At 41.1% G+C, this 25,546-nt stretch overlaps 2 protein-coding genes across 5 annotated transcripts; one reads left to right on the top strand and one right to left on the bottom strand.

Annotated features, from left to right (window-relative positions):
• The first annotated feature begins 1,132 nt into the window (after positions 1 to 1,132).
• ifnphi1 (interferon phi 1) lies at positions 1,133 to 4,482 on the top strand. Its single transcript, XM_072915956.1, has 5 exons — positions 1,133 to 1,333; positions 1,425 to 1,499; positions 1,580 to 1,732; positions 3,559 to 3,639; positions 4,340 to 4,482. Exons 1-5 carry the CDS (start codon positions 1,211 to 1,213, stop codon positions 4,424 to 4,426), a joined length of 519 nt encoding a protein of 172 aa, XP_072772057.1. The 5' UTR covers positions 1,133 to 1,210; the 3' UTR covers positions 4,427 to 4,482.
• Positions 4,472 to 25,422, bottom strand: abi3a (ABI family, member 3a). 4 transcript variants are annotated; one of them, XM_061981544.2, is made up of 12 exons: positions 25,279 to 25,422; positions 25,019 to 25,146; positions 14,144 to 14,314; positions 12,871 to 13,059; positions 9,702 to 9,760; positions 9,577 to 9,630; positions 8,873 to 9,156; positions 8,689 to 8,805; positions 5,486 to 5,645; positions 5,274 to 5,378; positions 4,930 to 4,998; positions 4,472 to 4,863 (listed from the first exon to the last, which is right to left on the bottom strand). In XM_061981544.2, exons 2-12 carry the CDS (start codon positions 25,139 to 25,141, stop codon positions 4,776 to 4,778), a joined length of 1,419 nt encoding a protein of 472 aa, XP_061837528.1. In that variant the 5' UTR covers positions 25,142 to 25,146; positions 25,279 to 25,422; the 3' UTR covers positions 4,472 to 4,775. The 4 variants fall into 4 exon arrangements, with proteins under 4 accessions (XP_061837528.1, XP_061837527.1, XP_061837531.1 ...); XM_061981543.2 differs by having other exon boundaries at positions 4,485 to 4,863; positions 5,486 to 5,602; XM_061981547.2 differs by lacking the exons at positions 5,274 to 5,378; positions 5,486 to 5,645 and having other exon boundaries at positions 4,490 to 4,863; positions 8,667 to 8,805.
• Positions 25,423 to 25,546: the final 124 nt, after the last annotated feature.

Raw genomic sequence — 25,546 nt, 5'->3', positions numbered from 1 at the left:
TGTATCTTTTAAATTGGCAGCCTTACTCAGCTTAGATTTCCTCCACCAGTTCCATCATCAATAGGTACACCATTTAAAAAAAAAAAAAAAGGACAAGCGACTATTCAATTAAGCAGTCAATTTAAATGTACAATAGTTTTGTTTTTTTATCCTATAGCATCGAATAATAGGTACGGAGAATCCTGGACACTCACTGGTATCAGTATCAACTACACCTATTCTCGTAGTGTAGTCGTCGTCTTCATTTTTTTCGCCGTCATGTAGGTACAGAAAAACAAACATGGCGCGCTTCCGCAAGTAGGCGGGGCCTAATGTGATAACCAATGAACGCACCGCTCTGGAACCAGTAAGAACCTTCTCTTTCTGGTCACATGACCGAGTCTCAGTGTCGACACAAAACTACTATCGACGAACAGTAATTGCGATAAAAAAAAAAATTGTACAATAAAAAACACAGTTACTACTTCGCGAGTAGACAATAAGTACATCCAAGCAAACTAAATACAAAGTAGTAAAACACAAAAAACAGTGACGCCATCATCGGTGATTCCCTCGCGACTCAAAAGTGAAACCGGAAAACAGATTATTCAAAATAAAACGTAATTATTAATTTGTTTCGTACTTGGAATATCGTGACTTTGATCATGTTTTCAACCCCACGTCGATACAAATTAGTTTTCCAGGTTTTTTTTTTTATAACGCCGATATGTTCATCAATGATTCCATGCAAAGAATGAGGTTTGGAAAAGGAAAGTGAATTCAGGGACTTCCTGACAAGAAATACACGTGTTTTGATTTAGTGACGTCACCTCTAGCTGTCGGCTTTTGCTCTTCTTTGGTGTGTTTTAGAAAGTTTTACTTTGTTTGCAGTTATAATAATGTGACATTAAGTCACACACTTGTATGCGTGTTTGCGTGTGTGTGTGTGTGTGTGTGTGTGTGTGTGTGTGTGTGTGTGTGTGTGTGTGTGTGTGTGTGTGTGTGTGTGTGTGTGTGTGTGTGTGTGCGCGCGCGCGCGCACGCGTGTGTGCGCGTGTGTGTGTAGGTGTGTAGCTCGAAAGTGAGAGCAGAAACAGAATTTGGGTCTTTTTCCACACCAGTTTTCTTTTTCCCGTCTCCAATATAAGTGCACACACATCAGCATGATGGATATTACAAGACTGGTCTTCTGGTCCTGGTCCTGGTCCTGGTCCTCATCGTCATCATCATCATGGTCAGACCCACACAGGTGGTCTTCATCCTCTACGCCGTGTTCCTCCCCGCCCTCTGCTGTGATTGGCTGAGACGTTACATGGACTTGAGTGACAGGTGTCAGTCTCTGGTCCAGGACCTGGTAGGTAGCGCCAGACTTTGGGGTCTTCAGGGGTCATGAGGTCCCCTCACCTGGACAGACCTGGACCTGAACCAATGTCTTCTTGTTCCAGGGCGGTCCCATGACGGAGGAGGACAGTCCACTTCCGTTCCCAAGAACACTTTACAGATTGGCGGCAAAGTCTCAGGTGAGTTGAGTCAAAGTGCGCCCACTTCCTGTGTCCTCTGCCAATCAGAGCACAGACGCTGACCAGGTGTGTCCATGCAGGCGCCGTGCAAGCTGGCTTTTGTGCGAGACAGTCTGGGTCACATTTTAGACCTGTACCAGCAGGTCAACATGTCAGCCGTCAGCTGGGACGCCACCAAGACCGAGAACCTGCTGGTACTCCTGCATAGACAGAAAGAGGAGGTCTCATACTGCGTAAGTACACTATTGCTTTTGAAAACACTGTATTTAAGTACACTATTACTTTTGAAAAGACAGTATTTAAGTACACTATTACTTTTGAAAAGACAGTATTTAAGTACACTATTACTTTTGAAAACACTGTATTTAAGTACACTATTACTTTTGAAAAGACAGTATTTAAGTACACTATTACTTTTGAAAAGACAGTATTTAAGTACACTATTACTTTTGAAAACACAGTATTTAAGTACACTATTGCTTTTGAAAACACTGTATTTAAGTACACTATTACTTTTGAAAACACAGTATTTAAGTACACTATTACTTTTGAAAACACAGTATTTAAGTACCCTACTGCTTTTGAAAACACTGTATTTAAGTACACTATTGCTTTTGAAAACACAGGATTTAAGTACCTTATTGCTTTTGAAAACACAGTATTTAAGTACCCTACTTCTTTTGAAAACACTGTATTTAAGTACCCTATTGCTTTTGAAAACACAGTATTTAAATACCCTATTGCTTTTGGAAACACACTATTTAAGTACCCCTTTGTTTTTGAAAACACTGTATTTAAGTACCCTATTGCTTTTGAAAACACAGTATTTAAGTACACTATTACTTCTGAAAACACTGTATTTAAGTACCCTATTGCTTTTGAAAACACAGTATTTAAGTACCCTATTGCTTTTGAAAACACAGTATTTAAGTACGCTATTACTTTTGAAAACACTGCATTTAAGTACCGTATTGTTTTTGAAAACACGGTATTTAAGTAGCCTATTGCTTTTGAAAACACTGCATTTAAGTACCCTATTGCTTTTGAAAACAGTATTTAAGTACCCGATTGCTTTTGAAAACAAACTATTTAAGTACCCTTTTCCTTTTGATAACACTGTTTTTAAGTACCCTATTGCTTTTGAAAACAGTATTTAAGTACCCGATTGCTTTTGAAAACACACTATTTAAGTACCCTTTTGCTTTTGAAAACACTGTATTTAAATACCCTATTGCTTTTGAAAACACAGTATTTAAGTACCCTATTACTTTTAAAACACAATATTTAAGTACCCTATTGCTTTTGAAAACACTAAGTACACTATTATTTTTGAAAACACACTATTTAAGTACCCTATTGGTTTTGAAAACACAGTATTTATGTACCCTATTGCTTTTGAAAACACAGTATTTAAGTACCCCATTGCTTTTGAAAACACAGTATTTAAATACCCCATTGCTTTTGAAAACACAGTATTTAAGTACCCTATTGCTTTTGAAAACACAGTATTTAAGTACCCCATTGCTTTTGAAAACACAGTATTTAAATACCCCATTGCTTTTGAAAACACAGTGTTTAAGTTCCCTATTGCTTTTGAAAACACAGTATTTAAGATCCCTATTGCTTTTGAAAACACAGTATTTAAGTACACCATTATTTTATCAAACACAGTATTTAAGTACACTATTTCTTTTGAAAACACAAAATTTAAGGACACTACTACTTTAAAAAAAAAACAGTATTTAAGTTATACTATTACTTTAGAAAACACAGTACTTAAGTACGTTATTACTTTTGCAAACATTTACACTACACAGGACATAAGTACACTATTACTTTTGAAAACACACCATTACTTTTACACAGGATATAGAAAACACAGTATTTGAATTCACTATTACTTTTGAAAACACATAATTTAAGTATACTACTTTAGAAAACACATCACTTAAGAACGCTATTACTTTTGCAAACTTTTACACAGGACGTAAGTACACTATTACTTTTGAAAAGTACTACACAGAACATCAATAAGTTTACTTTCTTCCCCCAACTTTAGAGTTCACCTGAAAACTGCCTTCTAACAAAACCACTGAAGGTGTACTACCACACTCTGACCACTGCTACTCTCAACCACACTGTAAGTACTCTGATTGCAAGTACACTCCCTGTACTCTCAAGTATTTTATTGCCAGTACCATGAAGTATTGTACAATTACTACTTGTGCATGTGTTGTATAAGTACTAGAGTACATGTGTATGTGTTGTATAAGTACTAGAGTACGTGTATGTGTTGTTTAAGTACTACAGTACATGTGTATGTGTTGTATAAGTACTACAGTATGTGTATGTGTTGTATAAGTACTACAGTACAAGTGTATGTGTTGTATTAGTACTACAGTACATGTGTATGTGTTGTGTATGTGTTGTATAAGGACTACAGTACATGTGTATGTGTTGTATAAGTACTACAGTATGTGTATGTGTTGTATAAGTACTACAGTACAAGTGTATGTGTTGTATTAATACTACAGTACATGTGTATGTGTTGTATAAGTACTACAGTACATGTGTATGTGTTGTATAAGTACTACAGTACATGTGTATGTGTTGTATAAGTACTAGAGTATGTGTATGTGTTGTATAAGTACTACAGTACATGTGTATGTGTTGTATAAGTACTAGAGTATGTGCATGTGTTGTATAAGTACTACAGTACATGTGTATGTGTTGTATAAGTACTACAGTACATGTGTATGTGTTGTATAAGTACTAGAGTATGTGTATGTGTCGTATAAGTACTACAGTACATGTGTATGTGTGTGTGTGTGTATATACAGGAAGGCAGCAGTGCATCATGGGAGTTGATCCGCAGTGAAAGTCAGTTACACCTGCAGCAGTTACATCTGCTGATCGCCAACATGTAATCTCCACCACCACCAGCAGAAGGCGCCACCTCTCCTTTGACTCTTTTCTACTGCTTATTTATTGCTCCCTTTATTTATTGATGGATTATATTTATTTGTTGTTATTTATTCTTTTTTTTTTTTTTACCAAGATTGTTGACACAATAAAGACTTTTACACAAGATGGACATTGATTGACAGCTGCGATCAAAAACGGGGAAAATTAACCATGGGGGCGGGGTTAGGACAAGTGAGCAGATTGGCCGGTCAGGTGCGAGGGGGCGGAGCCTCCAACTAATCACAGGACTGGACGTAATCCTTGGGGAAGAAGCCTCGCTTGCTGTTAAGGACGCCCTCGCACCATCCGTTGTCATGGCGACCAGTCAGGTAGATGACGTCGCCCTCGGTGACGGACAGGTGCTCCGGCTTGGAGGCCTCGTAGGAGAACAGCGCCACCACTGGCCAGACAAGAACATGACCGTTATTACTTTTGTCGTGGGCAAGACAGAAGACGCGCTCGGTACCTTTCTTCCAGTGCGGCAGGGGGGTGTCGTCCAAAAGCGGCGGGGGAGGTAGGACAGGAAGCTCCAGATCTGATGGAATAGCACAGCACATGTGATTGGCCAGTAAAGAAGGAGGGGGCGGGGCTTGTGCTAAAAAAGACTCCTGGCGGATGTCCAACTGCGACTACCGGAACCATGATCTTTTTTCTTTTTTTTTAGTATTAAATATTAATAAATAATAATAAAATATATGGAAAAAAAAAAAAAAAAGACAAAAAGGGCTACCTAAATCACTTTAAAAAAAATTTAACAAATATATAAATCAAATGTAAGGGCTTCTGTACTCTTCGAAACCGTGATCTTACCCAGGTGCTCCAGGCGAGCCGGGAGGCGGGACCGCAGCGAGGAGGTGGGAAGAGGCTGGGCGGGGGCATGCGGGGGAGGATAAGGCGGGGGAGGGGGGATCATGACTGACACACAAAGAAGGCGGGTCAACACTTGATTATGCGAGGTTCTGAAAGCGCTGGCGGTTCTGGAAGCTTCTCCAGGACCTGCGAGGCTCTGCGGGCAAGCTTACGTGATTGGCCGGCGGGCAGGAAGAGAGAGCGGGCGTGGCGGCGGCGCACCCTCAGAGAGAGAGAGCGAGCAGGCTGGGGTGAGCGGCGCTGGCGGCTCCTCCTGGCCGGGAGCGGCGCTACAGGACGAGAGACACGATGGACACCGGCGTGGAAGCAAAGCTGTGATTGGTCGATGATGACGTCACTTCATGCCGGAAGCAAGCATGTGAGTGTGTGAGTGCGTGTTCTTGTTTATATGTTTATGTTTGTAAATGTTGAACTTTATAAATAAAGGTATATGAAAAAATAAAATAATGTTTTTTTGCTTTTGAAAACACAGTATTTAAGTACCCTATTTCACTGCTGGACTCTAGAATGAGGTTCTGTAACAGCTTCTTCTCTCAGGCCGTTAGACTCTTGAACGCAACATAATTAAATTATCCCCTCAACTCCCCCCAAAATGGATTAACTCGCTGGAATAAAAAAGACAATATAACATACATCCATAAACGTGGACGCATGGGAAAAGTGCAATATATTTATCTGTACAGTAATCTATTTATTTATTTATATTTATTTATTTATTTTATATATATATATTTATATATTATTTATATATATTTATTTATTTATATATGCACCTTATTGCTTTTTTATCCTGCACTACCATGAGCTTATGTAACGAAATGTTCTTATCTGTGCTGTAAAGTTCAAATTTGAATGACAATAAAAAGGAAGTCTAAGTCTATTGCTTTTGAAAACACAGTATTTAAGTACCCTATTGCTTTTGAAAACACAGTATTTAAGTACCCTATTGCTTTTGAAAACACAGTAAACACAGTATTTAAGTACCCTATTTCTTTTGAAAACACAGTATTTAAGTACCCTATTACTTTTGAAAATACAGTATTTAAGTACCCTATTGCTTTTGTAAACAGTATTTAAGTAACCTATTGCTTTTGACAACGCACGATTTAAGTAAACTATTGCTTTTGAAAACACACGATTTAAGTACCCTATTGCTTTTGAAAAAACAGTTTTTTAGTACACAATGGCTTTTGAAAACACCGTTTTTAAGTACACTATGGCTTTTGAAAACACAGTATTTAAGTACCCTTTTGCTTTGCAAAACACAGTATTTAAGTACCCTATTGCTTTTGAAAACACACTATTAAAGTACACTATTGCTTTTGAAAACACACGATTTAAGTACACTGTTGCTTTTGAAAACACACAATTTAAGTACACTATTGCTTTTGAAAACACGATTTAAGTAAACTTATGCTTTTGAAAACAGTATTTAAGTACCCTATTGCTTTGAAAACACACTGTTTAAGTACTCTATTACTTTGGAAAAAACACTATTTGAGTGTCCTATTGCTTTTGAAAACACAAGATTTAAGTACACTATTGCTTTTGAAAACACAGTATTTAGGTACACTATTGCTTTTGAAAACACCGTTTTTAAGTACACTCTTGCTTTTGAAAACACTATTTAAGTAACCTATTGCTTTTGAAAAACACAGTATTCAAGTACCCTATTGCTTTTGAAAACACACTATTAAAGTACACTCTTGCTTTTGAAAACACACAATTTAAGTACATTATTGCTTTTGAAAACACACGATTTAAGTAACCTATTGCTTTTGAAAACACAGTATTTAAGTACCCTATTGCTTTTAAAACCCACTGTTTAAGTACCCTAATACTTTTGAAAACACAGTATTTGAGTGTCCTATTGCTTTTGAAAACACAGTATTTAAGTACGGAATGCCGGAAACTAGCGTGTGAGTGTGTGCGTGTTCTTGTTCATATGTTTATGTTTGTAAATGTCGAACTTTATAAATAAAAGTATATGGAAAAAATAAAATATATTTGTTTTGCTTTTTAAAACACACTATTTAAGTACCCTGTTGCTTTTGAAAACACAGTATTTAAGTAACCTATTGCTTTTGAAAACACACTATTAAAGTACCCTATTACTTTTGAAAACACAGTATTTAAGTAACCTATTGCTTTTGAAAACACACTATGAAGGTACACTATTACTTTTGAAAACACAGTATTTAAGTAACCTATTGCTTTTAAAACACACTGTTTAGGTACCCTATTACTTTTGAAAAAAAAAATATTTGTGTGTGTGTGTGTGTGTGTGTGTGTGTGTGTGTGTGTGTGTGTGTGTGTGTGTGTGTGTGTGTGTGTGTGTGTGTGGTGTCCTTGTTCATATGTTTATGTTTGTAAATGTTGAACTTTATAAAAAAAAGGTATATAAAAAATAAAATAAATTGTTTTTGCTTTGTAAAACACAATATTTAAGTGCCCTATTGCTTTTGAAAACACAGTATTTAAGTACCCTATTGCTTTTGAAAACACACTATTTAAGTACCCTATTGCTTTTGAAAACACACTATTTAAGTAACCTATTGCTTTTGAAAACACACGATTTAAGTACCCTATTGCTTTTAAAAACACTGTTTAAGTACCCTATTACTTTTGAAAACACAGTATTTGAGTGTCCTAATGCTTATGAAAACACAGTATTCAAGTACCCTAATGGTTTTAAAAACACACTGTTTAAGTACCCTATTACTTTTTAAAACACAGTATTTGAGTGTCCTATTGCCTTTGAATACACACTATTTAAGTACCCTAATGGTTTTAAAAACACACTGTTTAAGTACCTTATTACTTTTGAAAATACAGTATTTAAGTACCCTATTGCTTTTGAAAACACACAATTTAAGTACACTTGCTTTTGAAAACACCGTTTTTAAGTACACTATTGCTTTTGAAAACATACTTTAAGTAACCTATTGCTTTTGAAAACACAGTATTTAAGTACCCTATTGCTTTTGAAAACACAGTATTAAAGTACCCTATTACTTTTGAAAACACAGTAGTAAAGTACCCTATTGCGTTTGAAAACACACTATTTAAGTACGGAATGCCGGAAGCTAGTGTGTGAGTGTGTGCGTGTCCTTGTTTATATGTTTATGTTTGTAAATGTTGAACTTTAAAAATAAAGGTGTATAAAAAAATAAAATAAAATGTTTTTGCTTTTGAAAACACACTATTTAAGTACGGAATGCCGGAAGCTAGCGTGTGAGTGTGTGTGTGTGTGCGTGTCCTTGTTCATATGTTTGTGTTTGTAAATGTTGAACTTAAGGTATATAAAGAAATAAAATAAAAAAGTGTGTGTACGTGTAATGCAGACAAATGCTACCGTCTACTTCCTGGCTTGATGGGGGCGGGGCTGGAAGCTCATCATTGGACAGTGCAGGAAAGGCGTCGTCGTCAGTGGGCGGGGGGGACGGTGGCGGGAGGCTGCTCTCCTCCAGCACTGAACAAACGAGTCACGTCGTCATGGTAACCGACATGACGGGCGGCAAACATTGCTTCGTCCTCACCTGTCTCCAGACACAGGGGCGGAGTCACAGGTAGGACCACGTCTGGGGAGTTAGGTAGAAAGGGCGGGACTCCCGGCGTGCTGTCGTCGTCGTCGGGCAGAGGGGGCGGAGCCATCGGCATCTCAGAGAAGTCGGGCGGAGAGGGTGGAGCCATCGGCATCTCAGAGAAGTCGGGCGGAGAGGGTGGAGCGTCATCGCCAGGTGCGGGTACGATGTCGTCTTCAGGCGGAGCCCGCCAGTCAGTGGGGATGGTGGGCGGAGCCACAGGCTTGCCAAAAGTCGAGCTGGGAGACAAAACGTCATGATATTGACAAGTGAGTGGGTAGAGTACCCCAACAGTTACTTTAGAATAACATGACTCAAGTAAAAGTAAAAAGTAGTCATCCAAATAATTACTTAAGTACAAGTAAGTAAATACTACATTAAAAAAAACTACTCAAATATTGAGTAACTTCTGATGTATTTAGTAGCTATTTTTTTAAAGTTTTTTGGACTACAATTGTAAAAAAAAATAGTAATAAAGTGATCCAAACTTCACAAACAACTGTTATTTGGATGTTGCTATTTTACATTCAACCAGTAGGTGGCCCTGTCGAGAAACTATAAGGGGTCTGAACGTGCGGGTCCAGACTGTGCAGTTGCAATTTCACAGTCAACCAGTAGGCGGCAGTGACAAAAAACATACTCTGTGTGCTTCAAGTTACCTGCCACTAAGGGGCGCCACGGGACACGGGAGAACCACTGGAGGCACGTTGCAGCTGAAAGGAAGAACAGACCAATAGGAAGACTTCTCTCAGGAGGAGGCGGAGTCAGATCGGTGAAAGCCCACCTGATGGAGGATGCCTGCTTCCCGATGCTTCCTGCGCCCTCAGACTGCTTCCCAGGGAGCTGGAGGAGAGGGTGTGCAATGGTCGCGGTAATGGGGGAGTAAGGGGTGGGGGGGGGGGGGGGGGGGGGGGGGGATGCCATTGGGGAAGGATGAATGGGGCGGGTGAAAGGGGGAGGGGGGTGTCCACCATGAATGAAGCCTCAGTCTCACACTATAATGAAGCTCAGCAAATATTTTCCCACGTTGAACAAAGGTGTGTGTGTGTGTGTGTGTGTGTGTGTGTGTGTGTGTGTGTGTGTGTGTGTGTGTGTGTGTGTGTGTGTGTGTGTGTGTGTGTTAAGCACTTTTATCAAAGCTGGATTCCACTCCAAAAGCAAACATACGTGTGTGCGTGCGTGCGTGTAGACAGAAAACAGGAAGTTGAGCTTCCTGTTACAGTGGCCACTTCCTTTGAGCAAGAATGTTCAGCTTGTTTGTCTTGTTGTTAGTGTTCTATGCATGAATACTAATGAGGTCATGTGACAGGTGTTCTATGCATGAATACTAATGAGGTCATGCACCAGGTGTTCTATGCATGAATACTAATGAGGTCATGTGACATGTGTACTATGCATGAATACTAATGAGGTCATGCGCCAGGTGTTCTATGCATGAATACTAATGAAGTCATGTGACAGGTGTTCTATGCATGAATACTAATGAGGTCATGTGCCAGGTGTCCTATGCATGAATACTAATGAGGTCATGCGCCAGGTGTTCTATGCATGAATACTAATGAGGTCATGTGCAAGGTGTTCTATGCATGAATACTAATGAGGTCATGTGACAGGTGTTCTATGTATTAATACTAATGAGGTCATGTGACAGGTGTTCTACGCATGAATACTAATGAGGTCATGTGACATATCTTCTATGCATGAATACTAACGAGGTCATGTGACATATGTTCTATATATAAATACTAATGAGGTCATGTGACAGGTGTGCCATGTTTGAATACTAATGAGGTGACATATGTTCAATGCATGAATACAAATGAGGTCATGTGACATATGTTTTATGCATGAATACTAACAAGATCATGTGACATATGTTCTATGTATGAATATTAATGAGGCCATGTGACAGGTGTGCCGTGTTTGAATACTAGTGAGGCCATGTGACAGGTGTGCCATGTTTGAATACTAATGAGGTCATGTGACATATGTTCGATGCATGAATACAAATGAGGTCATGTGACGTATGTTCTATGTATGAATACTAACGAGGTCATGTGGCATATGTTCTATGTATGAATACTAATGAGGCCATGTGACAGGTGTTCTATGCATGAATACAAATGAGGTCATGTGACACATGTTCTATGCATGAATACTAACAAGGTCATGTGACATATGTTCTATGTATGAATACTAATGAGGTCATGTGACAGGTGTGCCATGTTTAAATACTAATGAGGTCAGGTGACTTATGTTCGATGCATGAATACAAATAAGGTCATGTGATATATGTTCTATGGATGAATACTAACGAGGTCATGTGACATATGTTCTACGTATGAATACTAATGAGGCCATGTGACAGGTGTGCCATGTTTGATTATTAATGAGGCCATGTGACAGGTGTGCCATGTTTGAATAGTAATGAGGCCATGTGACAGGTGTACCATGTTTGATTACTAATGAGGTCATGTGACAGGTGTGCCGTGTTTGAATAGTAATGAGGTCATGTAACAGGTGTTCTATGCATGAATACTAATGAGGTCATGTGACAGGTGTGCCATGTTGGAATACTAATGAGGTCATGTGACAAGTGTTCTATGCATGAATACTAATGAGGCCATGTGACAGGTGTGCCATGTTTGAATACCAACGAGGTCATGTGACAGGTATGCCATGTTTGAATAATAATGAGGCCATGTGCCAGGTATGCCATGTTTGAATAATAATGAGGCCATGTGCCAGGTGTGCCATGTTTGAATACTAGTGAGGTCATGTGACATATGTTCTATGTATGAATACTAATGTACCGTATTTTTCGGACTATAAGTCGAGGTTTTTTTCAGAGTTTGGCCGTGGGTGCGACGTATACTCCGGAGCGACGTATGTGTGAAATTATTAACATATTACCGTAAAATATCAAATAATATTATTCATCTCATTCGCGTGAGCGACAAAGAAAATGTCCGCAATCGTCACACACACGTCAGCAATCGTCACTCACACGCCAACCAATAAGAATTCGGCGGGGGCGGGTCATGGCAGAAGTGCATTGTGGGTTTTGGAATGCTAACTGCTATATGCTATACGCTACTGCCGGAGCTATTAAAATAGATCACAGCAACATTGGCGGTAACTTATAAAAACCGAGAAGGACTGAACTAAAATGGCACCGAAAAGGAAATCATATACTGCAGATTACAAGCTGGACGTAGTGAAATATGCACCAGAAAACGGCGATCGAGCAGCAGAAAGAATGGACGCTAGCGGCGCATATCAGAGGCAACACCGTGGAGGAAAATTTCATGGGATTTAGCGATCGGGAGTGACAGATTGTTTGGTAAACGTTTAGCATGTTCTATATGTTATAGTTATTTGAATGACTCTTGCCATGATGTGTTGCGTTAACATACCAGGCACGTTCTCAGTTGGTTATTTATGCCTCATATAACGTACACTTATTCAGCCTGTTGTTCACTATTCTTTATTTTAAATTGCCTTTCAAATGTCTATTCTTGGTGTTGGATTTTATCAAATAAATTTCCCCAAAAAATGCGACTTATACTCCAGTGCGACGTATATATGTTTTTTTTCTTCTTTATTGTGCATTTTCGGCCGGTGCGACGTATACTCCGGAGCGACTTATAGTCCGAAAAATATGGTAGTCATGTGACATGTGTTCTATATATGAATACTAATGAGGTCATGTGACAGATGTGCTATGTTTGAATACTAATGAGGTAATGTGACAGGTGTTCTATGCATGAATACTAATGAGGTCATGTGACAGGTGTACCATGTTTGAATACTAATGAGGTCATGTGACAGGTGTGCCATGTTTGAATACTAATAAGGTCATGTGACAGGTGTGCCATGTTTGAATACTAATGAGGTCATGTGACAGGTGTGCTATGTTTAAATACTAATGAGGTCATGTGACAGTCGCTCACCTTCAAGCCATGACCGATGTAATCCAGCTGCTGGTAGCTGATTGGACGCCGGCTGTACGGAGGGCGGGACTGCGAGCCGGCAGCAGGCTGAGGAGGCGGGAGGATTTTTGGTCCACGTGGGACTTGTCTGACCGCCGTGAAAATACCAATTTCTCTGCGAGAAACTTTCTCACGATGCATCTCCACCGTCTCATGTTGGATGAGGAGCACAACACACGTCAGTTATACGGGCATCACATCTATATGTCATCAATCCATCCATCCATCCATCCATCCATCCAGCTGTCCATCCATTAATCTATCAATCCATCCATCTGTCTATCCATCCAGCCATCCATCCATCCATCCATCCATCCATTCATCCGTCTATCCAGCCATCCATCTATCAATGCATCCATCCATCCATCTTTTCATCTGTCCATCTATCTATCCATCTATCCATTCATCCATCATCCGTCTATCACCCATCCGTCTATCCATTTATCATCCATTCATCCATCTCTCCATCCTTTCATTTGTCTATCTAGCATTCATCCATCCTTCCAACTATCCATCCATCCACTCATCAGCTATCCATCCATCTATCCATCATCTATCAATCCATCCATCATCTATCCATCTATCAATTCATCCATCCATCCATCATCAATCCAAGGTTTCTCATAGTCATTCACATCGACGTCCCACTGGGGTGAGTTTTTCCTTGCCCTCATGTGGGCTCTGTACTGAGGATGTCGTTGTGGCTTGTGCAGCCCTTTGAGACACTTGTGATTTAGGGCTATATAAATAAACATTGATTGATTGATTGATTGATTTATCAATCCAACCATCCATCTATCAATCTATCCATCAATCATCCATTCATCTGTCCATCTATCTATCAATTATCCATTCTTCCATCTATCCATTCATCTATCAATCCATCCATCTATCTATCCATTCATCCATCCATCATCTATTCATCCTTTCATCTGGGCATTCATCCTTCCATCAATCTGTCTGTCTGCCCATTCATCCTTCCATCTATCCCTCTGTTATCCATCCATCCATCATTCCATCTGTCCATCCATCCATCCTATCCTTCCATCCATCCATGCATCTTTGTTATTGAGTGTCAGTAAATGCATCACACGCAGAAAACAAGATTCTTCTTTCTTTTATCCACTTATTTCTTCTCATGAGGATAATTAGTTCACTCACACACACACACACACACACACACACACACACACACACACACACACACACACACACACACATAGAGGAGACTGACCTGACCAATCAGGTTGATGGATGACTCCATGTGGCGAAGCTGATTGGTCTGAGCATCCAGCAGACTTAGCACGCTAGTAGCTAACGTGCTAATCTGGTAAGCGATGCTCGCCAGCGATTGGGCGGTCAGCTTCTTGGTCTCCTCCAACGCCTTCAAGCTATCATCACCCGACTGTCACATGACCACGGCCCGTTAGATTACCATAGCATCACAAAACACAGCTAGCTTAGCATGCAAACTGTATTAAACTGCATACAGCATTTATTACAAACCCACGTGTACTATTGATTTTTGTGGGCTTCTAGTTACTACTGTGTAAAGACAGTAGCAGTACTAACATTGATGTAGTAGTAGTAGTACTTACCGTTTGTGTATTGTTGTTGTAGTAACATAGTAGTACTTGCTTGTTGTTGTGTATAGTTGTTGTAGTAACATAGTAGTACTTGCCTGTTGTTGTGTATAGTTGTTGTAGTAACATAGTAGTATTCACCTGTTGTGTATATTTGTTGTAGCAACATAGTAGTACTAGCCTGTTGTGTTTAGTTGTAGTAACATAGTAGTACTTGCCTGTTGTTGTGTATAGTGTGTTAGCGGGCCTGGCTCGCAGGGTGTAGTGATGCGTCTAGTGTCTAGAGAGACGTTGCATGTAGGGATGCATGTGACGCATAGCTCCTGCCGCTGACCGACCCAGCTGGGAAAAGGAAGCCGAGTGCGTAAGCCTTCCGAGGCCAGTACATAGCCTCTCCTTCACCAAGACCCCTCGCCTTGCCTCCTCATGGCAGCACACGGTAACTGGAGTCTCGCGACTTCAGGCTAAAAGGTAGGGGATCGACCCGCTGCCTTGCGGGTAAGTCCAGGAAGACAAGGGCTAGGGGAGCACACCCTGAGAGAAAAGCACCGTGATGGAGGCACACGTAGGCGAGCCACGACAGACTGAGGGTTCCGGCGGCCTCCTGCAGCTATGAAGAGGTGCTGGTTGTCCTGGGTTTCTCCCTTGCCACTAGGCTCCATCTCTTTGTGGCGAAGATAGTGCGGCTGGGAACTGTGCACCCCCAGAGGCACTTAAAACGTATCACCGCACAGGTCTCTGCTTCTGACCTTGGTGGATCCAGAACAGCAATTGGATTCTGAAGCACAAAGTCTGACGGCGTCAGGATGTCTGATAACGGGTGCAGGTTAGAATGAACTGGGAGCTTCTAGTTAGATCCCTGCACGTCAGTGATATAGGGCTATAATGGTCGCTATCAGTTGGGAATTGAGTGGAATCTGATTTCGGCAGACCCCTGTATGACTGAGCAGCCCTATTTAGGAGTCACACCCCAAAGTTGGGAGAAGGCCTAGAAAAGGTGGCCTAAACATTGCCCACTCTTCACACCCCGGGTAGGATACCGCACCTACCGGGACATTCCACTACGGCGGTCGAAAAACAAAAAATAAACAAGTTCCCCTGAAATTGGCTACATGGAACATCAGAACCCTCCTGGACAACAACCCTGACAGCCCGCAAAGAAGAACTGCGCTTGTTGCTGCTGAGCTCAGACGTTATGGAATTGACATCGCCACTTTGAGTGAGACCAGACTTCTGGATGAGCGATCCCTAAAGGAAGAAGGCCAGGGTTATACCTTTTTCTGGAAGGGTTACCCTACAAAAGGTCCGCATAATCATGGTGTTGGTTTGGCAATAAAAAACAGCCTGCTACCCAGTTTCACAGAAACACCTACCGGCATAAGTGAAAGACTTATGTCTGTCCGTATTCCCCTTGCAAAACACCGCTACGCAACTCTTCTCAGTGCCTATGCGCCAACTTTACCATCCGAGAATGAGGCAAAGGATCGTTTCTACGAGGAACTAGATAAGGCCCTACAGCGCATCCCTAGCAGTGGCAAAATCCTCCTGCTTGGTGATTTTAATGGCAGGGTGGGGAAAAACCACCTCATATGGAAAGGAGTGATTGGGAAGCATGGTATTGGGAAGGTCAACAGCAATGGCATGAGGCTACTCAGTCTCTGTGCTGAGCATGACCTGACAATCACCAACACAATCTTCCAACAGAAAAATAAACACAAGGCTTCCTGGATGCACCCACGATCCAAGCAATGGCATCTGCTGGATTACGTCATCGTGAGACGCAAGGACACCAAGGACGTGCACATCACCCGTGCAATGCGAGGTGCTGACTGCTGGACTGACCACCACATGATTATCTCCAAGTTGCGAGCGTCAGTACGTCCCCCTGTTCGTCTCCGAAAAACTGGAAAGAAGCGGTTGGACTGTGCTCGGCTTGAAGCAGACGAGGCCCGGAACAGCCTTCGATCCTCCATTGCAGGGAAACTGCAGGAAATCAACCCCTTCCTGAGCCCTGAAGGCAGTGTTGATGACAACTGGACCTGCCTTAGCTTAAAGGTCTACGAGGCTGCAGCCGAGTCTATTGGCTACCGCCGTAGGAGGCATCAGGACTCCTTCAACGGAAACTCAGAATCCATCAGAACCATACCGGACTCCATGCACAAGGCTCATAACGCAGCCCTGAACAACCCTACATCTGTCAGGCTAAAACAGCACTGGAGAACATCAAGGAAGGAGGTACAGTCTGTCCTACGAAAACTGAAAAATGACTGGTGGACTGACAAGGCTCAAGAAATCGAACATTTTGCAGTGAAGAACGACATGCACAATTTCTATAATGCTGTGAAAACCATCCATGGCCCCAGGAACTCCTCTCTCTCACCTGTGAAGTCGGCTGATGGCTCAACCCTCATAAACAACCAGAAACAAGTTGTGGATAGATGGGCGGAACACTTCCAGACACTTTTAAACCAACCTGCCACCCCTGATCTGGCAGTGCTGGATGAGCTGCCCAGCTACCCAACTATTGAAGAACTGGATCTTCCACCAACCTTCTCTGAAGTCCTGTCTGCAATTAGGTCACTTAAGAACAACAAAACCCCTGGCCCGGATGGCATCCCTGCAGAGATCCTTAAACAGGGAGGCTATCTCTGTACCAGAGCAATTTTCCACTATATTGCTGATATATGGAAGCACGGAGCAGTCCCCCAACAATGGCGGGATGCAAATGTTGTAACCATATATAAAGGGAAGGGTAAGAAATCTGTCCATGGCAATAGTAGAGGAATATCCCTCCTGTCTGCTGCCGGCAAGGTTCTTGCCAAAGTGATGCTGTCAAGACTCATACAGAGCATAACAGAACACCTGTTTCCTGAGTCTCAATGTGGCTTCACAAAAAATCGCAGCACTGTGGATATGATTTTCACAACACGCCAGCTACAAGAGAAGTGTCGGGAGCAACATCAAGATCGATACATGGCGTTTGTGGACCTATCAAAGGCCTTTGATACGGTCAACAGAGACTTGCTCTGGGCGGTCCTTCTCAGGGTTGGTTGCCCGCGGAAGTTTGTAAACATCCTGCAAAGTTTCCATGAGGGGATGATGGCTCAGGTAACAACAGGAGGACATGAGTCTAGGTCTTTCAAGGTATCCACAGGTGTCAGACAGCGTTGTGTACTTGCACCTGTACTATTCAACATCTTCCTCATGAGTGTCACCTGGCTACTGCACAAAGAAGTTGAGGGAAGCAGTAGTGTGCTGGTGGATTACAGGTTGGATGGAAGCTTATTTAACATCAGAAGGCTGCAGGCGGCTACCAAGGTCAAAACTGAACATTGTGGAATTACAGTATGCTGATGATTGTGCCTTCGTGGCACATACATCAGAGGCTCTGCAGGCGACGCTAACAGCTGCTGTGAAGGCCTATAGTAGACTGGGTCTCACTGTGAACACTGTAAAGACGGAAGTACTGTGCCAGTGAAACTCCCCTCCGCCAACTCGACCACCATCACCTGTCTTTAACATCGATGACAAGCCCCTAGCAATAGTTCCAGACTTCAAATATCTTGGGAGCATCCTCTCTGAAAACTGCAGCATGGACAATGATGTTTAAAATCGAATAAGGTCTGCCTCAGCCTCCTTTGGTAGACTGCGTAAGAGAGTGTATGTGAACAAAGACCTCAACATACTTTCCAAGGTGGCAGTCTACCAAGCCATCTGTGTCTCCACACTATTATATGGCTGTGAAACTTGGACCCTGTATCGCCGCCACATCCAACAGTTGGAGAACTTTCACATCAAGTGTCTCCAGCGGATCCTTGGGCTGACATGGCGTGATCGTGTGCCACACACGGAAGTCCTGAGTAAAACTGGTACCAAGAGCATGGAGGCCACTTTTCTCCAGTACCAACTGCGATGGGCCGGCTACACCATCAGAATGCCAGTTGATAGACTTCCCTGACAACTGCTATATGGTCAACTTCATCATGGCCAGAGATCTGCAGGAGGCCAAAAGCGGAGATATAAGGACCAACTGAAAATAACTCTCAAGAGGTGTGGAATACAGCACACACAGCTGGAAAGCTCTGCCTCAGATCGCCCTCTCTGGAGGCAACTCTGCCATGCAGGCCTTCAACATTTTGAAGAGGAGAGAAGGGAAACGCCAGAGGAGGAAGATGGGCCCTGCAGCCAAGACCACAACAAACACTAACGTCATATGCCCCCATTGCAATAGACCATGTGGCTCTCGTATTGGACTTTTTAGTCACCTCAAAACTCATCAATAGAAGAAGTGGAAGTCATCATCGGATACAATGGACTACCATAAGCAAAGTAAGTATAGTTGTTGTAGTAACATAGCAGTACTTGCCTGTTGTTGCGTATATTTGTTGTAGTAACATAGTAGTACTAGCCTGTTGTTGTGTTTAGTTGTAGTAACATAGTAGCAGTACTACTAGCCTATTGTTGTTGTCAACATATTAATTCAAAGCATGTTGATGTGTACAGTTTTTGAAGTAAGATAGTAATACTTGCCTTTTTTGTGTATATTTGTTGTAGTAACAAAGTAGTACTTGCCTTTTGTATATTGTTGTTGTAGTAACATAGTAGTGCTTGCAAGTTGATGTGTAAATTTGTTGTAGTAACATAGTAGTACTTGCCTGTTGTGTATAGTTTTTGTAGTAACATAGTAGTACTTGCTTGTTGTTGTGTATAGTTGTTGGAGTAACATAGTAGTACTTGCCTATTGTTGTGTATATTTGTTGTAGTAACATAGTAGTACTAGCCTGTTGTTGTGTTTAGTTGTAGTAACATAGTAGTGCTTGCATGTTGTTGTGTATAGTTGTTGTAGTAACATAGTAGTACTTGGGGTATGGTATTTTTTTTATTTTTTTTTGTCATAAAAAAATACAATCATGCATGTTTACGGACTGTATCCCTGCAGACTGTATTGATCTATATTGATATATAACCAGAAATATTAATAACAGAAAGAAACAACCCTTTTGTGCGAATGAGTGTGTGTGAATGAGTGTAAATGGGGGAGGGAGTTTTTTTGGGTTGGTGCACTAATTGTAAGTGTATCTTGTGTTTTTTATGTTGATTTAAAGGCCGACTGAAACCCACTACTACCGACCACGCAGTCTGATAGTTTATATATCAATGATGAAATCTTAACATTGCAACACATGCCAATACGGCCGGGTTAACTTATAAAGTGCAATTTTAAATTTCCCGGGAAACTTCCGGTTGAAAACGTCTCGGTATGATGACGTTTCCGCGTGACGTCACGGGTTGAAGCGGAAGTATTCGGACACCATTGTGTCCCAATACAAACAGCTCTGTTTACATCGCAAAATTCCACAGTATTCTGGACATCTGTGTTGGTGAATCTTTTGCAATTTGTTCAATTAACAATGGAGACAGCAAAGAAGAAAGCTGTAGGTGGGATCGTGTATTAGCGGCGGCTGCAGCAACACAACCAGGAGGACTTTGACTTGGATAGCAGACGCGCTACCGTGACTACAGCTTTGCTGTCCTCACCTTGACTTCCTCCGTCTCCGGGCCGCCGACCGCATCGATGATCGGGTGAAGTCCTTTGTCGCGCCGTCGATCGCTGGAACGCAGGTGAACTCCGGTGTTGATGAGCAGATGAGGGTTGGCGTAGGTGGAGAGCTAATGTTTTTATCATAGCTCTGTCGAGGTCCCGTAGCTAAGTTAGCTTCAATTGCGTCGTTAGCAACAGCATTGCTAGGCTTCGCCAGGCTGGACAGCATTAACCGTGTGGTTACAGGTTCAGGGTTTGGTAGTATTGTTGATATTCTGTCTATCCTTCCAGTCAGGGGCTTATTTCTTTTGTTTCTATCTGCATTTAAGCACGATGCTATCACGTTAGCTCCGAAGCCAAAGTGCTTCACCGATGTATTGTCGTGGAGATAAAAGTCACTGTGAATGTCCATTTCGCGTTCTCGACTCTCATTTTCAAGAGGATATAGTATCCGAGGTGGTTTAAAATACAAATCCGTGATCCACAATAGAAAAAGGAGAGAGTGTGGAATCCAATGAGCCCTTGTACCTAAGTTACGGTCAGAGCGAAAAAAGATACGTCCTGCACTGCACTCTAATACTTCACTCTCACGTTCCTCATCCACGAATCTTTCATCCTGGCTCAAATTAATGGGGTAATCGTCGCTTTCTCAGTCCGAATCGCTCTCGCTGCTGGTGTAAACAATGGGGAAATGTGAGGAGACGTTCAACTTGTGACGTCACGCTACTTCCGTTACAGGTAAGGCTTTTTTTTTATCAGCGACCAAAAGTTGCGAACTTTATCGTCGTTGTTCTATACTAAATCCTTTCAGCAAAAATATGGCAATATCACGAAATGATCAAGTATGACACATAGAATGGATCTGCTATCCCCGTTTAAATAAAAAAAATTCATTTCAGTAGGCCTTTAATAAAAAATATATATATATTTTTTTTTTTTCTTGTGCGGCCCGGTACCAATCGATCCACGGACCGGTACCGGGCCGTGGCCCGGTGGTTGGGGACCACTGGTGTATAGATGTTGTAGTAACATAGTAGTACTCGCCTGTTGTTGTCTATATTTGTTGTAGTAACATAGTAGCACTAGCCTGTTGTTGTGTTTATTTTTAGTAAGATAGTAGTACTTGGCTGTTGTTGTGTATAGTTGTTGTAGTAACATAGTAGTACTTGCCTGTTGTTGTGTATATTTGTTGTGGTAACATAGTAGTACTAGCCTGTTGTTGTGTTTAGTTGTAGTAACATAGTAGTACTACTACTGGCCTATTGTTGTCATAACATATTAATTCGAAGCATGTTGTTTTGTACAGTTTTTGTAGTAACATAATAGTACTTGCCTGTTGTTGTGTATAGTTGTTGTAGTAACACAGTAGTGCTCGCAAGTTGTTGTGTACAGGTGTTGAAGCAAGTAACATATTAGTACTAACCTGTTGTGTATAGTTGTTGTAGTAACATAATAGTACTAACTTGTTTTGTATAGTCGTTGTAGTAACAGAGTAGTACTAACCTGTTGTTGAGTATAGTTGTAGTAGTAACATACTAGTAGTAATAGTACTTGCCTGTTGTTGTCTATAGTTGTAGTAGTAACATAGTAGTACTTGCCTGTTGTTGTGTATAGTTGTAGTAGTAACATACTAGTAGTAGTACTTGCCTGTTGTTGTGTGTAGTTGTAGTAGTAACATAGTACCTGCCTGTTGTGTATAGTTGTTGTAGTAACATACTAGTAGTAGTACTTGCCTGTTGTTGTGTTTAGTTGTAGTAGTAACATACTAGTAGTACTTGCCTGCTGTTGTGTATAGTTGTAGTAGTAACATAGTAGTATTTGCCTGCTGTTGTGTATAGTTGTAGTAGTAACATACTAGTAGTAGTAGTAGTAGTAGTAGTTTCCTGTTGTTGTGTATAGTTGTAGTAGTAACATACTAGTAGTAGTACTTGCCTGTTGTGTATAGCTGTAGTAACATACTAGTAGTAGTAGTACTTGCCTGTTGTTGTGTATAGTTGTTGTAGTAACATACTAGTAGTACTTGCCTGTTGTTGTGTATAGTTGTTGTAGTAACATACTAGTAGTACTTGCCTGTTGTTGTGTATAGTTGTAGTAGTAACTAAGTAGTACTTGCCTGTTGTTGTGTATAGTTGTAGTAGTAACATACTAGTAGTAGTACTTGCCTGTTGTGTATAGTTGTAGTAACATACTAGTAGTAGTAGTAGTACTTGCCTGTTGTTGTGTATAGTTGTTGTAGTAACATTCTAGTAGTACTTGCCTGTTGTTGTGTATAGTTGTAGTCGTAACATACTAGTAGTAGTAGTACTTGCCTGTTGTGTATAGTTGTAGTAACATACTAGTAGTAGTAGTACTTTCCTGTTGTTGTGTATAGATGTTGTAGTAACATACTAATAGTACTTGCCTGTTGTTGTGTATAGTTGTAGTAGTAACATAGTAGTACTTGCCTGTTGTTGTGTATAGTTGTAGTAGTAACATACTAGTAGTAGTAGTACTTGCCTGTTGTTGTGTATAGTTGTAGTAGTAACATACTAATAGTAGTATTTGCCTGTTATTGTGTATAGTTGGAGAAGTAACATACTAACATCACATGACTGTTGTTGGGTATAGTTGTAGTATTAACATACTAGTAGTAGTACCTGCCTCTTGTTGTGTATAGTTGTAATAGTACTTGCCTGTTGTTGTGTATAGTTGTAGTAGTAACATATACTAGAAGTAGTACTTGCCTGTTGTTGTGTATAGTTGTAGTCGGAACATACAAACCCCGTTTCCATGAGTTGGGAAATTGTGTTAGATGTAAATATAAACGGAATACAATGATTTGCAAATCATTTTCAACCCATATTCAGTTGAATATACTGCAAAGACAACATATTTCATGTTCAAAAAAGGTGGCAATAAATACTGATAAAGTTGAGGAATGCTCATCAAACACTTATTTGGAACATCCCACAGGTGTGCAAGCTAATTGGGAACAAGTGGGTGCCATGATTGGGTCTAAAAACAGCTTTCTTTCACAAGAAAGGATAGGGCGAGGTACACCCCTTTGTCCACAACTGCGTGAGCAAATAGTCAAACAGTTTAAGAACAACGTTTCTCAAAGTGCAATTGCAAGAAATTTAGGGATTTCAACATCTACGGTCCATAATATCATCAAAAGGTTCAGAGAATCTGGAGAAATCACTCCACGTAAGCGGCATGGCCGGAAACCAACATTAAATGGCCGTGACCTTCGATCCCTCAGACGGCACTGTATCAAAAACCGACATCAATCTCTAAAGGATATCACCACATGGGCTCAGGAACACTTCAGAAAACCACTGTCACTAAATACAGTTTGTCGCTACATCTGTAAGTGCAAGTTAAAGCTCTACTATGCAAAGCGAAAGCCATTTATCAACAACATCCAGAAACGCCGCCGGCTTCTCTGGGCCCGACATCATCTAAGATGGACTCATGCAAAGTGGAAAAGTGTTCTGTGGTCTGACGAGTCCACATTTCAAATTTTTTTTGGAAACTGTGGACGTCGTGTCCTCCAGACCAAAGAGGAGAAGAACCATCCGGATTGTTATAGGCGCAAAGTTCAAAAGCCAGCATCTGTGATGGTATGGGGGTGCATTAATGCCCAAGGCATGGGTAACTTACACATCTGTGAAGGCACCATTAATGCTGAAAGGTACATACAGGTTTTAGAACAACATATGCTGCCATCTAAGCGCAATCTTTTTCAGCAAGACAATGCCAAGCCACATTCAGCACGTGTTACAACAGCGTGGTTTCGTAAAAAAAAGAGTGCGGGTACTTTCCTGGTCCGCCTGCAGTCCAGACCTGTCTCCCATCGAAAATGTGTGGAGCATTATGAAGCGTAAAATACGACAGCGGAGACCCCGGACTGTTGAACGACTGAAGCTCTACATAAAACAAGAATGGGAAAGAATTCCACTTTCAAAGCTTCAACAATTAGTTTCCTCAGTTCCCAATCGTTTATTGAGTGCTGTTAAAAGAAAAGGTGATGTAACACAGTGGTGAACATGCCCTTTCCCAACTACTTTGGCATGTGTTGCAGCCATGAAATTCTAAGTTAATTATTATTTGCAAAAAAAAATAAAGTTTATGAGTTTGAACATCAAATATCTTGTCTTTGTAGTGCATTAATTGAATATGGGTTGAAAAGGATTTGCAAATCATTGTATTCCGTTTATATTTACATCTAACACAATTTCCCAACTCATATGGAAACGGGGTTTGTACTAGTCGCAGTACTTGCCTGTTCTTGTGTATAGTTGTAGTAGTAACATATTAGTAGTAGTACTTGCCTGTTGTGTATAGTTGTAGTAGTAACATACTAGTAGTAATACTTGCCTGTTGTTGTGTATAGTTGTAGTAGTAACATACTAGTAGTAATACTTGCCTGTTGTTGTGTATAGTTGAGGTAGTAACATAGTTGTACTTGCCTGTTGTTGTGTATAGTTGTAGTAGTAACATACTAGTAGTAGTACTTGCCTGTTGTTGTATATAGTTGTAGTAGTACGTGCCTGTTGTTGTGGTTCGTTGTAGTAGTACTTGCCTGTCGTTGTGTATAGCTGCAGTAGTAACATACATAGTAGTACTTCTCACTGGTAACATAGTACTTGCCTGTTGTTGTGTATAGTTGTAGTAGTAATGTATACTAGTAGTACTTGCCTCTTGTTGTGTATAGTTGTAGTAGGAACATACTAGTACTAGTACTAGTACTTGCCTGCTGTGTATAGTTGTAGTAGTACTTGCCTGTTGTTGTGTATAGTTGTAGTAGGAACATACTAGTAGTACTTGCCTGTTGTTGTGTATAGTTGTAGTAGTAACGTATACTAGTAGTAGTACTTTCCTGTTGTTGTGTATAGTTGTAGTAGGAACACACAAGTAGCAGTACTTGCCTGTTGTTGTGTATAGTTGTAGTAGTACTTTCCTGTTGTTGTTGTGTATAGTTGTAGTAGGAACATACACTTGCCTGTTGTTGTGTATAGTTGTAGTGGCAGTATTCGGCCACATTCAGAAGGTTGTCGTAGTTTTCCAAAAGAAGTTTCCTGGAGCTTGGCGCCTCATTAAGAATCTTCATGACTTCCTCCTTCATTTCTCCTTTTTCAGCCAAGTAACACATACACAACAAACACACAACACACACATACAACAAACACACAATTAAAGGGTAGCTGTGAACGAGCACTGATGATGATGTTGATGAAGATGATGTCCGGCGTGCGTGTGTACCTGTCTGTCGGTGGCTCTCAAAGATCGTGTCCTGACACAGGAGGTGATGGTGTTCGGTAAACAAGTCAGAGTGAGATGTCTTTTCTCATCGTCCTCTCACGATGGGGTCAGCCTCCACTCACGTGACCGCAGGCTCAAACCCCCGCGCGTTCACGTGAGGTTTGAACGTGCACGTCTCGCCAGCGCCGACTGCTGTTCAAAGTGCAGCTTGTCCCATTTTTTTTTAACTCATGTTGTTTTGTTATTAATATTGTTGTGTTACAACTAA

This window comes from Nerophis lumbriciformis, linkage group LG24, assembly GCF_033978685.3.
Source record: "Nerophis lumbriciformis linkage group LG24, RoL_Nlum_v2.1, whole genome shotgun sequence".
Taxonomy (NCBI): Eukaryota; Metazoa; Chordata; class Actinopteri; order Syngnathiformes; family Syngnathidae; genus Nerophis; species Nerophis lumbriciformis.
The sequence above is the reverse complement of the archived record's forward strand: the minus strand, read 5'-3'. Positions and strand labels throughout refer to the sequence as shown.

What these genes read in the sequence shown, in the direction of transcription:
- ifnphi1 (XM_072915956.1), top strand. Translation starts at nt 1,211, where the DNA reads ATGGTCAGACCCACACAGGTGGTCTTCATCCTCTACGCCGTGTTCCTC. An exon ending in GATTGGCGGCAAAGTCTCAG is followed by an intron (nt 1,500 to 1,579) that starts GTGAGTTGAGTC and finishes GTGTCCATGCAG; the next exon opens with GCGCCGTGCAAGCTGGCTTT. An exon ending in CTGCTACTCTCAACCACACT is followed by an intron (nt 3,640 to 4,339) that starts GTAAGTACTCTG and finishes GTGTATATACAG; the next exon opens with GAAGGCAGCAGTGCATCATG.
- abi3a (XM_061981543.2), bottom strand. Translation starts at nt 25,141, where the DNA reads ATGAAGGAGGAAGTCATGAAGATTCTTAATGAGGCGCCAAGCTCCAGG. An exon ending in ACAACTATACACAACAACAG is followed by an intron (nt 14,315 to 25,018) that starts GCAAGTGTATGT and finishes GTCATGTGACAG; the next exon opens with TCGGGTGATGATAGCTTGAA. An exon ending in GTGGCGCCCCTTAGTGGCAG is followed by an intron (nt 9,157 to 9,576) that starts GTAACTTGAAGC and finishes TTTGTCTCCCAG; the next exon opens with CTCGACTTTTGGCAAGCCTG.